The sequence below is a fragment of the Contarinia nasturtii genome, unplaced genomic scaffold (genome assembly GCF_009176525.2).
Source record: "Contarinia nasturtii isolate CC-2019 unplaced genomic scaffold, AAFC_CNas_1.1 Cnas_scaffold_810, whole genome shotgun sequence".
Classification (NCBI taxonomy): Eukaryota; Metazoa; Arthropoda; class Insecta; order Diptera; family Cecidomyiidae; genus Contarinia; species Contarinia nasturtii.
In genome coordinates this window covers 2,574,007-2,591,303 of record NW_022198157.1, presented here as the reverse complement: position 1 = coordinate 2,591,303, position 17,297 = coordinate 2,574,007, and the positions used below count along the sequence as shown (strand labels likewise).

Sequence of the window (17,297 nt, the reverse complement as noted above, 5' to 3'; positions counted from 1 at the left end):
TGAGTCTGGCGCCTTAGACCGCTCGGCCATCCTGACATATGAATGTTTTACGATTCAGAACGATGTTGTGACACTACAATATCACTCAAATAGAATTTTCACTGTCTATCGCAAGCACTGAGCACGTGAAACAATAAAAACAACTCAATGTGGGCAGTAACATGCGTCTACTTCATGCACCAAATTATTACTAATCAGTCTTCTGTCACAACAAACATTATCAATCTGAGCTATTTCAAATGTCGACAGCATTTTCAATCGTTCTGAATCAATTCGAAATTGATATAAAAATCATGTCACATATTTTCTCTCACAGTTCTATCTCACAAAGCGAAACACAGCTCACTTGGCAAATTAAAAACATCCACATTAGACCTTTTGAGTGAATTTTTTATAAAAATAAACTTTTTAAGCTTGACCATAATTGGATTGAAAACAAAAACAAAAATAAAACACGCACACAAAAAGTCATAAATACTTACATCATCGAAGTCATTCACGAATGCATCGTGTGCATGTACCAATTTGCGAAGTTTTTTCATGTTCGGTAAATAGTCGGGCACGGATATTTGAACGTATGCCAAACAATATTTTCCGCTGAATTCATTGTTTGGTGCCATCACATTTAAACACTGATCGAAATCGCCCAATTGATTGATGTTTCCACTTAAAATGCCCGACGGGATTTTGGCCGACGCATCGTGCACTTTGGGAAATTAAGCAAAAATATTAATGTTTATTAAACACAGAAAAATCGATTGGAAAAAAAGAAAAGCCACAGCGTTATGATAATAAGTACAAAAAGTCACAATTTAGTAAAAAAAAATGATGACCTTCCACGCATTACCACTGTTAACTAGATTGATTGCATCAATATGTTCTATGTAATTTGAGGTAGTATCGAAAGTGTATTTTATTATTTAGAAGAGAAAAAAAAGAGTCGTAATTACTTTGGAATGCCCACAAATCAAGACGGTTGAGTGCATTAAAAAATTGTCTGGTGTGAATTTTACATGCAGTTGACGTATTCTCGCTACGTGACGGATTGAATGCAGGAGTAAGTCGCAACAATTTGCTGCCTATGTTTTCTAAATAAACTGAAAAGAAACAAAAGAATTAATAGCTCACTTAAAATGCATTTAACAACACAGAGAATCCATTTTCAGTAAAGCAGTTGAGCATTTTTCATTCAAAGGAATTGTCTATAAACGGAATACTAATGATTGAATGCATCTAATGCGGTGATCAATTTATCAAATGACAATGTATTTAATTTGCTATCAAAATGTATTTCGGTTACCTAAATGCTTATTTTTTTTTTAATTCGAAATACAAATAAATGGCATCATTTTGAAAATCCACAATGCTGTCAATAAATCCATTTATTACGCGGTAACTGCATAAAACGCAATGATTTATGTGATCAGCGTTCATTCATCAATCGATATGATGATTGAATATCAATTGAGTCTATAGTAAGGTATTTCTGATTTATATAAGTCATATTGTTTCGCAATATTCAAACTACAAAATCCCTTATGAAATTGATTGAAAATTGTCATATTTTGATTAACATTCAGTTCCTCATTGTAATTTTTGGCAAAATACGTGCAATTTTTTTGATATAAATTCGAAATAATGGTGATGTGGGTGAGACATTTCTTTGGGAAACAAGAGAGAGATGAAAATGACGATGATTTTCAGAACAGCGGTGCACATTGAGTCGATCATACGGCAATTAATTAGATATGTGTGTCATGTTCAGTGTTTGAAATTTGGTTGCGCATAAAAAAAATATCATGTGTTGCCAGCAAAACGATACTGATTGATATTCCATGGATATGTTTTTGACCATCGTGATATATCGCACGGCCAAAACCATACAGTAGCCAATAGTAGTAGTAGACGAAACATGCTTGCTTTGTGTTTTAACGAAAATTCTGTTGCCAATTACCAATTCGAATGAAATTGCTGATGTGACGAAATGAAAAAAGAAAAAAATCAATTAAATCATGATTTCATATTTGAGGTTGCGTAATATTCCATTTATGCACCTGTGAACGACAAATAATGTCGTATCAAAGCACATTGTATGTGCCAAAAGAAATTGAAGTGTAATAGAAAATCGAAAGTGCATAAATTGGCCGAATTTTATCGTATACGATACACATACGAACGCGGAAGTTTCGTACTAGCTGAATAAATTCACATAAATTACATTGTCACCGAACATTCAATGATTTTCCCGAACAAATTGTCACTACTTGCGACTCAATCAAAATTTTAAAAAAATCTGTGCATAATTCTTCACTTTTTCATAAATGATTCAAGTTAAAATGGCTGGCATTTAAGTATGTGTTCAAGAAATGGAGAATTTATTGGACAATTTACACGATTACACGGATGGAACAATTACCATTTTCCTGAATGTGTGATTGCTCCACAACAATTTTATTCTCAATATTGCCAAGATCTTTCAGCGCTTCAGATTTCGCGTGCTTTGAATCCGATGAATTATTCACACTTGTTACATTTTGTTGGATGCGACGAAAAGAGAATCTTTCACAATTTCCAATATCACGGACACATTTTGTCAAATCCACCGAATTACTAGCATGAAGCGTAGACACAAAGCACATAAAAACCAATCCAATTTTAGAGAAAAATTTCATTTTATTAAAATCACAATTAAATTTTCACGGAAGTTATTTCATATCCTGTTTTCTATCGTTGCAAACAATTTCAAATCTAATAATTTGTTTGATTTTTGAATATAAACTAGAGCGTTTGCTGTTTTTTTTTATCAATCTACAGTTTCAAAACTAAAACTAAAGATGTGAAAAAAAAAATTGCTGAATAAATCGACTAATAATGAAGACGTTAAATTCACGAATGCGCAAAGTGTCGTGTTGTTTGTTTGAGACACCACCCCACTTTGAATGTATGAAATTGTTGTGATCGCGCACAAACAAACACCATTGTCAACGAATCATTTTCATGTTGTGATTTACATAATTCTCGCTTGTTTTGTAAACATTAATATTCGAAGAAAATATTCGCTTAAATTGCGGTAATTGACGTCGTGGTTTTTCACCGTGTTTTACACACTCTTCATTAAATACCAATGCGAATGCGATTCCAGTGCATTGAATCGGCAGCATTTTTTTTTCGATTGGAGCGGAACAGAGTAGTATACAACGATTTTCCGGCTCAAGGCAATTGAAAATAAATTCATACAACACATTCGAACAAAGTCAAGGTCAACGCCGTTTGTTTTGTCTTGTGAGTATCTTCAACCGTCGGTCATCATGTGTGCCAGTCACGGGTGGATTCCAAACAAGATTGAACTGATTAACTATTCCTACGTGAATAGCATTTTTCTGAAGTCTCTTTAATGTCATCTTAATTTTCACGATGATTCATGAGCCATGAATCATGGGATAAGCCACGTAAAGAAATTGATTACTCTTACACATAAATTCCAATTCAAATTGGATGATAACATGTCAATATTTATTATTAGAATTCAAACATGCAATGGAACAAAGAGCATCAATTGCATTGAGATATGTGAGGCGGGCGTGTTTCTCGCAAAAATGTCATTTGAATATTAGTCCATGAACAAAGACGCAATTGAGGCAAAACTCCACACCTAAATGCAATGTGTGCTAATCGTTTACGCTGTGAAAAGTGCAAGTGTTCCAAGTAATTGACTATACTTAGACATTGGCTGCTTTAGCAACTACAACCTGCCCTAAAATCATTTGAATTTTCATGATATGTTCGTACAATAATTAGTCAATTGCTAACGTGTAACAATTAACATCGTAAGTCATCATTTTTCGTTGTGTTCAAGTACATCAACGAATCTTGATCAAAACAATTCGTGATTAGAGCATTTAATTTAAATTTCGAGTGGAATTCAATCGGTTGTTTTGATCTCTTTCCGAATGCACACTGTAAATAATTTTTTACTCAAAATGAGTTGAAATCGTTGAGATTTCCACTCAAATTCATTTAAGTGAAAAAAAAGTACTTATCATCGGATTCGTCGATAAAAAACTGAAAATTTAGTTCAAACCACAAGATAAATGAAAACTCACCTAATATCTGTTTTTCGCATAAATTTTTTTGGTTGCACATCAAAATCAAAACATATTCGTACAAAAAGGCAGTGAAATTACTTACTGTATAAAATTTCTATAGAATATACACATTTCATTTGCTATTTATGATTTTTTTTTACTCTTTTAAACCTTGTAGGTATTTGAAAAGTTAAAGACCGCAAATATTTTTACGATATAACAATTGTTGCTCGTCCGCTTGTTACAAAAATAAACTCGATGCATGTAATGAGTGATATAATTGAGGTTTTCACACTCCATGGTGCATGTAGTCACACCAGGTGCTCTTATACTAAGTGAAAATGATCATTGAGTAGTTTTACAGTGTCACAACGTCGTTCTGAATCGTAAAACATTCATATGTCAGGATGGCCGAGCGGTCTAAGGCGCCAGACTCAAGAATAATACTCTTGCTCATGCAAAATGAGTCTTCTGGTCCACTTCTGTGGGCGGGAGTTCGAATCTCCCTTCTGACAAATTTTTTTTTTTTTTTCAAATTTTTTCTCATTTCATTAAACAGACTTTTAAATCATTGTTTTTTTTTTTTAAATAAATCTATTTAACAAAAAAGATTTTTATGCTTGCGAAACGGACATAAGTTTATAAAAAAAACCAAAAATGTAATTTTTATTGAAGCGTTAATCGAAAAATATTTGATTATTCAGCCTGGTCACCGTGTGCCGCGTCTCTCAATCATCAATTACGCTTTATGTGTTCCGTCAACATGTACCAACCTTGACGTTCAGCACTCGTTAAATGAATATTTGAAGGAATTTGTGAGTGGTACATCGATTGAGTATCAACTTCGTGTCGAGAATAAAATGTGTCAAATTAAGAAAGAACGGAATTGGAGTCAAAACACTAAACTCACCATGTAAGTTAGATCTCAAAAAATACATTCCATCATCTTCAATATTTTTCTCTTTACATTTTTTCAGCATTTTCTTTGCATCGATATTGGCGATAGCCGCAGCATCAACCATAATCGATCTCTTACACTCCAATCCAAGTAGAAATGTTACCATATTAGTTTCACTGTTCATACTCGATATGTTGACTTAAATTGGTGTCAAAATAATCTCTTCTTTTTTTCATTAGATGAGTTGCTGGTGTCGTTTTCTTTGTGGAAAAATTCAAAAGCATTGTTCAGTTTGGATCGAAGTCCAAGTGATGTGAGCACCATTCATGGCATACGATTCATTAATGCTGGACTACTTTTAATCTCGCATAAATCAATGGCAGTCTTCTACAATCCGCACACGAATCAAACACAAATGATAGAGGTACGTATCTTGTTCATTGTTCAATTTCCTTAATAAATCGGAGACTTTTAACCTTTTCTAGCAAATTGGTGAATACATATCGGTGATTGCAAGAGCGGCAGCCATTTATACAGATGCTTTTATAATGTTGAGTGGCTTGTTGACATCGTACGCAATCATTGGTCGTTTGAAAAATAATCAATCACCGCGCATCGGACAAGAGTACTTCAGTCGTTTTCTCCGTATTGTTCCGACACTTGGTGCTCTTATTTTGTTCTGCACATTCATTCTGCCAGAACTTGGAGCTGGGCCACAGTGGAATTTGGTGGTCGAACAACATGCTGACATTTGCAAAGAAAATTGGTGGAAAAATTTCCTTTTCGTACACAATTACTTTGGATTCGGGAAAATGGTAATGAATTTTATTCTCAAGCGTTGACAACTTTTTAATCATTTTTATGCTTTTGTGTTCAAAGTGTTTAACTCATACACATCATCTTGGAATTGATACGCAACTCTTTGTATTGTCGCCGATTTTAATTTTGATTTTGTGGAAATGGCCAAAAATGGGATCAATCGGTCTACTTTCTGTGGCTGTGTTCAGCACTGGTGCCAGATTTTATGTGACCATTGCACATCAACTTTCGAATTATGTATACTTCGGTGCATCGTAAGTTATTCACTTGAATTACCAGAGATGATTTTTTAAAGGAATATTATGTATGGTTTCAGTATAAAGCAACTATTCCGAACGGCCGATTTGATGTATAGTATGCCTCTTCATAGAGCCACCATTTATATTTTTGGCATTTTCGTAGGCTATGCAATGCGAATGTATAAACATGTTAAACTATCCAAGGTAAGTGATTGAAATGATGACGTTTTAAATGGTTTTTTTAATTTCAAATGGTTTTGTATTCTTTAGAGTCAATTAATTTATGGATGGTCGATAAGCATTTTGATGTTGTCGATTGTATTGATTGGACCGGCCAAAATGGGGAATATGAACTACAAATACAATCCGTACGATGCCGCCTTTTATGCTGCATTCAGTCCTATGTCGTGGTGCACCATTTTTGCATGGATCATTTTCACCACCCACATTGGATATTCATGTAATCACGGTTTTCATATTATTCATTTTTCGAAATGTGATATTTAAAAATTTTCCTAATCCTCCGTTTCAGCTTTTATTAGCGAAATTCTGTCTTGTCGACTGTTCTTGGTTACAACACGTCTCGCGTATGCCATATATTTGACACAGTTTCCAATATTCTTTTACAATGTTGGCACAACCAAACACTCGGGATTCTATAATTTTATCACAACAAATGTAATTTTTAAATTTTTAACTTTTATTATTGTGGCATCACTTTAACTTTTCGATCTTTTTGTCATTCGAAATAGGGCAACATCTATGAAATATTATTCATAATTGCGGTATCTGTTATCCTTACTTTGCTGTTTGATACGCCCTTCCAAAACATCAAGAAATATATATTTGATAAGAAAAAACCAACAGTGATAACGAACAACAACGAAAAAGAGTTCACAATCAGCAACAAAGATAACTAGACTTATTTACTACCAATTTAGAAATAATTTCCTATAATTTAATTTAATTTAATTGATAAAAATATAGCGAATTTCATGTAATACATTCCAAAACAAAATTTCACAAATTTTTCTCTGTGAAATGAATTCTGTTTGACCTCTGTCACAATCGAAAAATCATTAACCATTGTACTTAATTTGTATTAATTTTAATTTAAAAAGAAAAAAAAAATGCAATGAAATTGGGTAAAAAAATAAAGAGTTTTTTTTTTTTGAAAAAATATATTGGCAACGGCGAGATTCGAACTCGCGCCTCCGAAGAGACTGGTGCCTTAAACCAGCGCCTTAGACCGCTCGGCCACGTTACCCCGTGCTTGTTTGAGTACTCAGAACCATGAAAAAGCAATCCATTTCTAAAAATACACAATACACATATACATCTTAAATATAATGATATGATATATCGTATACACACACGGTGATATAAGCACGTTTATATGGGTTCTGATAAGGTGAATGCAAATAAGAAACAGAACGACCTTGAGATTTAAACTTTTGTATGGAACAACGATACAATTGTCGATGCAGTAATATTACTTATATCAAAACAATTCATTAACATGTTGAAAGAAAATCTAATTGCTTGAGCAAAAAAGATGATGTAAACGTGATATCCATGTTCATCGCTATATTTAAGTGAATTAGACGAAATAAATATTTATGAAAGTAAAAATCGATTGTTATCACACTTCTTTCGTTTTTATAGATAAAAATGGTATTTTTTTAAAAAATGACATTACGAATTAAAGTTTAAGTCGCACAAATTCTTTTTCGTAAGCAATTTTCAGATCTAGGAAAGCTGTTCTCTGGGTTTTATATTATTTATCATAAATGAAACATTTTGCTGTATTTTTTGAAATGATTCTACTGAAATATGTAAAAAATGAGCAAAGTAAGAATGTAAGTCAAGCTAAAAAGACATATATTAAGTTTGAAAAATATTCCAAATGCACCGATAAAATGTATAGTCTTGTATTGAACGTGAAATTATACCGCTTCGATTTCAAAATTGAGAAATGTTTATAACCACCATGAGAAGAACTGAAAATGATCAAAAAGATTCTAATAAACCATATTAAAAAATTGGCTTGTATTACCCTTTGTTTATATTTTCCTCAAATCCGCAATCATCAGCTATTTTAATTGAATATTTGGAGGTAAATGCACTCGATGTGCCGAACTACCTCTCGACACTCAACAAGCTTCTTCCCAACTCCGCTTGCCCGATAATCCGTTGCCATACCATTGCCTCTTGAGTATTCACTAACTCCGTAATGTTGAAACACATTAAATCCATAAGTCAATTGAGAACTCGGATTCCAAGGAAGCTTGATTTTTTTCTTCAAATCAAAAAATCATTTCATATAATTTTTTCATTATTAAATCCAATCTTCTCACTTACATATAGTATGCTTAAACCAATAATCTCTTTTGATCCTTCTTTAAAACAGGCGACAGACATTCCATGTAATAGTTCCGCCAACCATATAGGTCTTGAAATTCCTATCATCCTTTCCTTCCCAGCTGTACCTATCGAATTCCATCATTTTTAAATCAAAACTATTAATTTATGAAAAATAAACGTATTCGATATAAAATTTCATATAAAATTCCTCCATAAAATCTACTGATTCTTTGTACCTTAATTTGGGTATAATTTTTATCACAATTTTTGTCTTTTGCTTGAAAAACCATCAATGCTTTCTCCTTTTTTTCAATTTGGAGAAAATACTAAGAAAATTACATCCATCCTGGTTTTTATTCGGTGCTGCTTTCAATATGCTCGCAATAAAAATTCCACAAAATATGAACATGATGAAGTTTCGTTTCAACATTTTCACTCATCAAAATTGTATTTTGTTAAGAAATAAAAGCTGCTATTAAAAGCGAACAATTTTGCTAAAAATTTAATTATAATTACGAAAATAATGGGTGTATTTTGTTTACAAGATTGAACATATGTTTTGAGAGTTGAAAACTGTGTGAAAATTGGTTATGGTAATTGATGATTAAAATACATTATAGGAATGCATGTCGATATTGTATCCCTTATCTTGTTGCTATCGAAAATGTGTTGATTTACTCTGTTAACTTTTTAATCATTCGTGCCAAATACGTATAAAATGCAAAAATGATCTTCTCTTCATAGTTCTGAGTACCGCAACAAGCACGGGGTAACGTGGCCGAGCGGTCTAAGGCGCTGGTTTTAGGCACCAGTCTCCTCGGAGGCGCGAGTTCGAATCTCGCCGTTGCCAATATGTTTTTTGCTAATTCAATTTTTCTTTTTTTATAACAATTTCACCACTATTTTTTTATTCGTTCGAAAAAGTGCTTCATTAGATTTTTGTATATTATTTTTAAATTTTGCCTGCTTATTTGCATTAGGTAAAAAGAACAATTTAGGTTTTCAGTAGGTAAACATACTGAGTTTTTTTTAGGTAGAAATTCACGAAGCATTAACATTTGATTGGAACTTTTCTGCCGGCGTACTCTTTTAGTTAAAAACAACACAAGACTCATTTAGTTAAATAAATCTTTAGTAATTAAAATATTGTTTTCAAATTAAATTCAAATTGAATTCAAATTAAAAGACAAAATGTGTATGAAGAGTATTGCACTCCATTTGATTTATAATCATTTCAAAAATATCAATTTGTATGCAGTCGTGGCATTTTCATATATGGTTTACAATTAAAGAATTTAAACCCGATGCCACCACAAAATCAGTATGTTTCTATTAGCTATCTCATTGTAGTTATGTCATCGAATATCAACGGTTAATGAATTTGCAACTGTGCGTAATCAATGAACCACCTAACATTCATATGTCAGGATGGCCGAGCGGTCTAAGGCGCCAGACTCAAGAATAATACTCTTGCTCATGCAAAATGAGTTTTCTGGTCCACTTCTGTGGGCGGGAGTTCGAATCTCCCTTCTGACAATTTTTTTTTATTTCGACTTTTTTCTTTTTATTTTTTTTTTTTTTTTCAATTTTTTTTGTAAAAAAATATTTTCTTTAAATGTGATCATGTATACGAAAAAATAGAATCTCGAGCATTATTAAATGGGCAATGGAGGCATATTTTTTTAATTTTCAATGTTTTCATTGGGCTTTTAATTGATAGCAGAACGAAAATAGATCCATTTTTTACAGAATATGCGATAAGAAGGAATTTCGAAACATGTTGACACAGAGAAAATGAATTATAGTTCAATGATTCACCAATTGCTCTCGTCAGAATATATACATTTTTTTCTCTTTTGAATAGAATGAACTCGATTATCAAAATCAAACCCATCCAGCCAAAGTGTGTTACACAATTTCATAACAAAATGAAATGAGATTTTACATGAAATTGAATTAGTCATATTCAAGAATATATGAATGCAAAAAAGGTGTAATTTCGTGGTAGTTATTACATCAGCATTGTTGTTTAATGTCGTAGCGAACATCTTATTTTATATTCAATTTCATAGTGAACAAAAATGTAATTTTATGCACATTTGATTGAAAACAAAAAAGTGTTAAAAAATGTTTGGCTCATGTATTTATAAACGGAAAAATACATTCGACAACATCGAACAAATTTGGGCTAAGTTCGTCTGTCACTTTATCAATTGAGCTCAGTCTGGAAATCCAAAGTGTAAAACGTCATTCTGTTTTGTGAACGTTATTTCAAAACTGAATTCAGATTCAATTGTTTGCATCAAAAGTAATTTAATGAAACACAAAAGCTAAATTTATCGAATATGAAAAAAACTAAATCAACATGAAATTATTCGAACACAAAAAAAATCGACCGAAACTCAATTATTTGTGAACAATAATTTGAAATCGGACTGGCATCAGACAACACTAGTTTATTTGTTTAGCTCAAAATACTTCGTACTTCCATGTTGAAAACATGACGCATGCGTTTACATGAAATATTTGTGTGTGTACATGATTTTCTGTGCAATTCATCGTTGCTCGATTTTACTTTTCGTTCGTGCTCATTTTCACATACACACAGTATTCATCATTTGCCAAATAAGAATCATACGCTCATTCTGTAATAGGGGCAAAAAAGAAAAAAAAAATATTCTTGTAAAAGTAGACACAGTGAGAAAAAAAACATCGTTGTCGTCAAGCCAGCACAAGTGTATGGATTTTATTTTTAATTTGTCAAAATTACGATATTAGTGCGAATTTTGTGTGATTGAGTGAAATTAAGAGGAACAGAAAGAGTCAGTGAGGCCCTTTTAGTATTCTTTCGGAGGGAAAAAGAAGAAATTTCGCAGTCAAACGAAGTACTTCTTTATTACAACGACACATAACGCATCGGCGATAGCAAAAAAAAGAAATTCGAAAACTATTTTTTTTATTTACATTTTAACCATCAATTGCCATCGAAAATTTTAAGAAAATGGAAAAGAAAGAGCAATTGCTTATTATTATGCCAGAACATGAGTTGAGATTTCGTGGTAAGTGAATTTAATAGCCGTGAACTCAGACAAATTGCTGACAAATGAGAAAAATAAAATAAAAGAAAAAAAAAGTCGACGAAATATGTGTGTCAGTCGTTGGGAAATTATTGCATTTGCCAGAGAAAAAAAAATTCTTCGTCTTCTTTTCAATCCATATTCTTATTTTGGTGACAGCACAGATCATGTTCGTGGAAATAATGAAATTAAAAAAAATTCCGTCCAAAAGTGGAAAATGAGAAGCGAAATTGCTGCGTGTTAACATTTGATTCGTGAATGATATTTCGATGAAATGTGTAATTCCGCGGAAACACTTGACGTTGCTTGAAAATACAAACAATAAAGAAGCTAGAGAGAAATATTTCATTTTTGTTTTGTCGTCATATATTTGTGGCGCTCAGTTCAATGGATGTACGCGAATGTGTGTGCATCCCTTTCTGGCCAAATGCGTGACCCATATCGTTCATTCTGTCTCGATCACACACGGACTTGGTGACTGTGTATTTTATTGCGCTTGAAAACGAATAAAGCGCTGCATGTACAATTTTGGCCGTTATATCTCTATGTATTAAATCACATAGATAGCTACACACGCACAAACACACGCATACACACGCACGCAATGAGAACTCACTTCAAATTGACACTAAATCGCATACCGCTACAGTCGTGCCGCTTACAAATTACTTTACATGCAAATTATCTAACGAGAATATTTCTATTCATTATATGAAAATATGCAACAACAAAAAAACTGTGCATTCACTCCCATTCGGTGTGCAGTTTAGCAAATTCGGATAAAACAATCCACGCACATACAATGTACGGTGAATGCGATTTGCTCCAATTTAATATATTTATAAAAGTTGAATTGAATATAAATTATCCGTTAAAAATGCAATTGAATTAAATTAGAATTGCTTCGGATTCAACCACTGCTGCCCAGAGTAACCCCGCGACGAATAGAAATGACTAGAATTGTGCTGTAGCACTGTCATATGCGTCATCCAACCTCAAGTTATTTACAGTGTAAATTGATTTTTAGTGCGCATTTTTATCGTTCTTTGGATTAATTCGACGTTTGCATTGCGTTAATTTGTCTAATTCGAACATAAAATCGCATATATACGTCAGTCCAATATCATTTAATCGGTGTACAATCGCTATTAGGTGAAGACAAAACGCATCCGAGACTGAAGCGACAAAATTGACGACTTATTTTCAATGTGCAGACAAAATGAATAATTTCGAAAATATTTCAACTTAAAATTGTCTATGACCGAGAGCAATTTCACCGCATTATACCGCATATACTCATATACACATACTGTGAATGAAATATTGACAGACATTACATGTATATGTGTCGTCGGCGGTTGCTTCCAAACGACACGTTTAGATTTTTATATAATTATTAAATCATCATTCCATCCTCCGTCTATTTTGAATTCGCGTACACTTGTTTTGCTCTCAATCTCGTTGCTCTTCGTGCGAGCCGAAACGAATGCTTCTAATGAATTTTATGAGTGTATGTGTGTGTGCTTCGCTTTCACCGTGCGCACATCTTCAACATTTGCAATATTATCATGATTTTATTATATGTTTAGTGAAGTAGAAATTATGATTATTGCAGTGATTTTTGTTTATAAATAGCGGCAAAGAATCATAGAATGTACTCGCATTTCGCCCAAGACAACCAATTCACTGACATTAAAACCTTCAAAATTGTTGTTGTGCCATACGGAACGACTGTAAATGTTGCTTTTTAATTAATCGATTATTTCAGTAATTTTTTTTTATTTTTCAAAAACATGATTCATAAAAACAACATTAAAAAACGCCATAAATTCCGTTGTTTTTCATTCATGTTTGCTGCGTATACATAACAACAATTCATTCAATCGAAATTACTTGTTTCGTGTTCATTTCAAATCGAATGAATCGATTTCAGTTAATTGCTGGATGGAATATGATTTTTATTGATTTGTTCACACGAACCGTCATTGCAACGCTTCACCAAATATCACAATTTTACATAAAACGCAAGCAAACTTGAAAACAAATGCCAACTCACTTTTTTCCCATTCAATATTGATTGTTTTCGATCGACTGTTTCATTTTTACGAAATGCGGAACGTAATGAAATTTAAAGAAAGAAAATTTTCGAAGCACATATTATGGAATTGAGGCAAATAAAAAAATAGCGAACGATAAATGTGCCACCATTATACTCTTCCACTCAATGGATTGACCAAAAGCCGGAATTACCCATTCGAAGTGGGTCAAAAGAGAATGCACCCATTAAAGACAGAGTTCTTTTTATGTGCCCACAGACATTTCCGTCAATAATATTCGATGATATCTTTATTTGATTTTCATGTGAGATACTTGATGTAATGTGTTGCTAGTGGGTGATAAGAATGTGGAAACTTTTTGGCGCCGCTAAGATTTTCACATTATCTGCATCGTTCAAAGTAATTACAGATAAATCACTTAAGAAATTGATTGAAACGTCTTATTATCCGCCTTAGATGCATGAGAACGCGATTCTTTCACATCGATTTAAATTCGATCAAAGTGAATCTCAATTAAAATAATTGGCAATTTGTCTGAGAGCAAAAAAAATCTCAATTAAAGACGATGTTTCAATCTAAACATATTTATGAATTTCAGGTCCATTCAATCAGGCCATAACATCACATATGTTGTTGAAAAATCCAACTGATAAACCAATTTTATTCAAAATCAAAACAACGGCCCCAAAACGATACTGTGTGCGTCCAAATTCCGGATTGCTAGAGCCAAATAATTTTATAGAAGTTGGAAGTAAGTATCGGACTAATTTAGTTTTTTTTTAGTATAGACACCATGTGACATGCGTGTAATGTTTTGACTTTTGCATTGTCTTTAGTTTGCCTACAACCATTTGATTTTGATCCGAATGAAAAAAATAAACATAAGTTCATGGTTCAAAGTCTTGTTGCTCCAGAAGGTGAATTCAATGCGGAACAATTGGTAAGAATTGCTCGTTTCTACGGCATTTGGCCATATTCATGATGTGTTACATTCAAATTGTTTACAGTGGAAAGATGTAAAATCGGAAGATTTGATGGATTCAAAATTGCGGTGCGTTTTTGAATTTCCGGATGATAATCGACCACAACCGACCAATGAAGGTAAATAATAATGATCGACGGTAAAATTCCATAGTTTAAATCTTTATTTTTCGTTTATTTATTTATTTGTGCAGAAGAAAATCAGAATACGGCAGGCGGCAGTGATGCAAATGCTAGCTCCGGCGATGATAAGGTATAGACAAAACTCTTTGTATGTATTCAATTTCCGAGATTCTAAGTTTTTCTCTCGTTTTATTTAATGCGTTCAGGCACGCGATTCATCTGATCTAGCACGGGTTTCGGCTGAAGTACGACAATTGCGCGATGGCGAAAGTCAATTACGGCAAGAAAACATGCAACTAAAAGTAAGTTCTTGTTCGCCATCCATCCATCCATATTGTCGATAGCATTGGCTTATGATTTTTTTTTTCATTTTCATTATTTTGCAGGAGGAAATTTTGCGATTACGTATGCTAAGCGATATGAATTCAAAGAAAGAACCATCGGCTGCTTTCCAGAATCCATATTCACCACCACAATTGGCTCAACAACAGCTACCAATCAAGTACATTGCTATAGCCATTGCAATGGCTCTTTTCGGATGGATTTTAGGAAAATTTATGCTCTGAATCAACGAAATCGATCGGGGTGCTGCTACTTCTACTGATGTTGCGGGCGCAAAACATTCAAACCATCAATAAAAAAAGAAACAAACAGAATTATAACAAAAAAAAAGTTACGAAAAAAATGAAAAGAAAAGAAACAAACCAACCCTAAATATAAACAAAAAAAAAAAACATAAAAACAAACAAGCAAACTAGAACATGCAACACTTAACGATTAATTTAATTGAAATGAAAAATTGAATGGAATAAGTTAAACTTAAGAATCGGCTTTGTGGGACTATTTCAAATTCTGATTCAGTAAATTAATATTTAAAAAAAAAAACAACAAGAAAAAAAAATCACATGAAAAACATCAAAATTAACGAATTATGCATTACGATTTACCCGTGTACGAAACAAAAAACATAAAACAAGAACAATTTGAATTTACATTCAGATGAGAATAGATTAAGCATTGATTTCAACTGTCGCGTCCACTTCGAAAGTGAGACATAAAAGCATATTTTTAAAACAAAACAAAAACATTTAGACATTGCATTCAATAAATAACACAAACAACAACTGCAAATGCTATTATCATTAGACCATTTCCAATTTTATTGATTTTTGTTAAAGAGTCGTTTTTTTTTTCTTTTTTACTCGTTAGTTTTTACGATTTATTATTATGAAACAGATACTATTCTTCGCATTTCCTATACTTATCGTAAATTTTAAATGTAATAAAATGCGTGCTGAGAAAGTGAAAATAAATATAAAAAACTAATGCAATTCTATTTACACTTTTTTTTCTGGTAAAGAAACAAACAAACAAGAACAACAACAACAGCAATTCCATTGAAACAAGAATTTAATGCAAAGGGACGCAAATTGTATGGATTTATAACGAACCGCATACTTATTATCTTATTATTGAAACACACATTAATTAGACGCGACAGCTTAAATCTGGTTGAGTGTTGTAAATGTACACACTAAAAAATTATTAATCATTGTTAAAAACAAAGGAAATTACTGATTAAAAAAAAATTATATAATAAATATGAAAGTGAACTTAAACATGAAAAATGTAAAAAAAGCACACATGAAGTTTTCATTTTACGACCAACTTGTTGAATATACCATTTCCGCTTCAAACACAATTTATTGCCATATCATGAACTTTGTATTTCCTCTAATGCGAATCGTAAAAAATCCACTTGGCACGTTGATAGGCCGATTTAATAGTCTATCAAAAGGGATATTTGGCCATTTATTTTCTTCAATACACTTTCTTGCCGTTGCGAACGACACAAATGAAATAATGCTTTTTTTATGTACTTACAGCTGTTTGGGTTTACACCTAATCTTGTTTATTGAATAATATTCAAGGAATATACATTTTGTTCTGAGATTTGAGCAAGGCATAAAGATACGTAATGGTAATGTCATTAAATCGCTATTCTGACGGTCATAAAAGTTTTAGTAAATCTCTTCTTAAATTCTACAATTTTCATTCAAATTTATACTACGATGTGATGATAGTATTTCCATTTTTTTACAATTTTTTCATCATATGACGGCCATTTTAGTGATGTAATAATTAGAGGCCCGTCAACTGATCTTATCGCAATGGCTTTTTCTTGATTAAAATGATGACCTAATTGAAATCAAATTTGGTAAACGTGATTCGATAAGTAATTCAAGTTAATAAACGCGTGCCATTTAATCAATAATGCGTATATATATGTATTTTTTTGTCATTTCCATTGGCTCGTACGATTTTTCTTTTTTCGACTTTGATGTAAACGCTTTTAACTCTTTTGATATCATTGTTTTCGTAATCAAGATAGGGGCAAATGATTGCTATCTGTACAAAATTACACAGATCCACACGCAATTACAATATATAATTTACAAATCAATTCATGTATCTCGCGATTTCTTATATTTGTGGAAAATCATTTTAGAAGGAACGTTGTTCAAACAGACACTATATTGAGATATTTTCAGCCAGATGAATCAGCCCAGCCAGATATCGTCAGGATTCCATCCATTTCAGCGTCTGACGATATCTGGCTGAGCTGACTCACCTGGCTGAAAAATCTCAATATA

The 17,297-nt window shown here is 32.5% G+C and overlaps 3 protein-coding genes, 1 long non-coding RNA gene and 5 other non-coding genes across 9 annotated transcripts in view; 5 read left to right on the top strand and 4 right to left on the bottom strand.

Moving 5' to 3' along the window:
- Nucleotides 1–36, bottom strand: part of Trnas-cga — a 77-nt gene extending 41 nt beyond the window's left edge. The window contains exon 1 of the tRNA in view: nucleotides 1–36. This exon is cut by the window's left edge and continues 41 nt beyond it. This is a non-coding gene — a tRNA (tRNA-Ser).
- A 300-nt stretch (nucleotides 37–336) lies between these two features.
- LOC116342116 lies at nucleotides 337–2,916 on the bottom strand. The gene is made up of 4 exons (XM_031769617.1): nucleotides 2,417–2,916; nucleotides 951–1,097; nucleotides 483–706; nucleotides 337–375 (listed from the first exon to the last, which is right to left on the bottom strand). The coding sequence occupies exons 1-4, from the start codon at nucleotides 2,670–2,672 to the stop codon at nucleotides 370–372; spliced, it is 633 nt and encodes a 210-aa protein (XP_031625477.1). The 5' UTR covers nucleotides 2,673–2,916; the 3' UTR covers nucleotides 337–369.
- A 1,570-nt stretch (nucleotides 2,917–4,486) lies between these two features.
- Trnal-caa lies at nucleotides 4,487–4,600 on the top strand. The gene is made up of 2 exons: nucleotides 4,487–4,524; nucleotides 4,555–4,600. It is a non-coding gene; the product is annotated as a tRNA-Leu (tRNA).
- Nucleotides 4,601–4,795: 195 nt separating this feature from the next.
- On the top strand, nucleotides 4,796–7,124 carry LOC116342045 (nose resistant to fluoxetine protein 6-like). Its single transcript, XM_031769520.1, has 9 exons — nucleotides 4,796–4,998; nucleotides 5,063–5,133; nucleotides 5,223–5,407; nucleotides 5,469–5,798; nucleotides 5,863–6,056; nucleotides 6,119–6,245; nucleotides 6,312–6,501; nucleotides 6,574–6,719; nucleotides 6,794–7,124. Exons 1-9 carry the CDS (start codon nucleotides 4,946–4,948, stop codon nucleotides 6,959–6,961), a joined length of 1,464 nt encoding a protein of 487 aa, XP_031625380.1. The 5' UTR covers nucleotides 4,796–4,945; the 3' UTR covers nucleotides 6,962–7,124.
- Nucleotides 7,125–7,226: 102 nt separating this feature from the next.
- Nucleotides 7,227–7,308, bottom strand: Trnal-aag. Its single transcript has one exon. It is a non-coding gene; the product is annotated as a tRNA-Leu (tRNA).
- A 640-nt stretch (nucleotides 7,309–7,948) lies between these two features.
- Nucleotides 7,949–8,479, bottom strand: LOC116341993. Its single transcript, XR_004201218.1, has 3 exons — nucleotides 8,403–8,479; nucleotides 8,098–8,340; nucleotides 7,949–8,041 (listed from the first exon to the last, which is right to left on the bottom strand). It is a non-coding gene; the product is annotated as an uncharacterized LOC116341993 (long non-coding RNA).
- A 694-nt stretch (nucleotides 8,480–9,173) lies between these two features.
- On the top strand, nucleotides 9,174–9,255 carry Trnal-uag. Its single transcript has one exon. It is a non-coding gene; the product is annotated as a tRNA-Leu (tRNA).
- Nucleotides 9,256–9,827: 572 nt separating this feature from the next.
- On the top strand, nucleotides 9,828–9,941 carry Trnal-caa. Its single transcript has 2 exons — nucleotides 9,828–9,865; nucleotides 9,896–9,941. It is a non-coding gene; the product is annotated as a tRNA-Leu (tRNA).
- Nucleotides 9,942–10,948: 1,007 nt separating this feature from the next.
- On the top strand, nucleotides 10,949–15,767 carry LOC116341992 (vesicle-associated membrane protein-associated protein B). Its single transcript, XM_031769448.1, has 7 exons — nucleotides 10,949–11,464; nucleotides 14,138–14,290; nucleotides 14,376–14,479; nucleotides 14,547–14,640; nucleotides 14,715–14,773; nucleotides 14,850–14,945; nucleotides 15,030–15,767. Exons 1-7 carry the CDS (start codon nucleotides 11,407–11,409, stop codon nucleotides 15,207–15,209), a joined length of 744 nt encoding a protein of 247 aa, XP_031625308.1. The 5' UTR covers nucleotides 10,949–11,406; the 3' UTR covers nucleotides 15,210–15,767.
- Nucleotides 15,768–17,297: the final 1,530 nt, after the last annotated feature.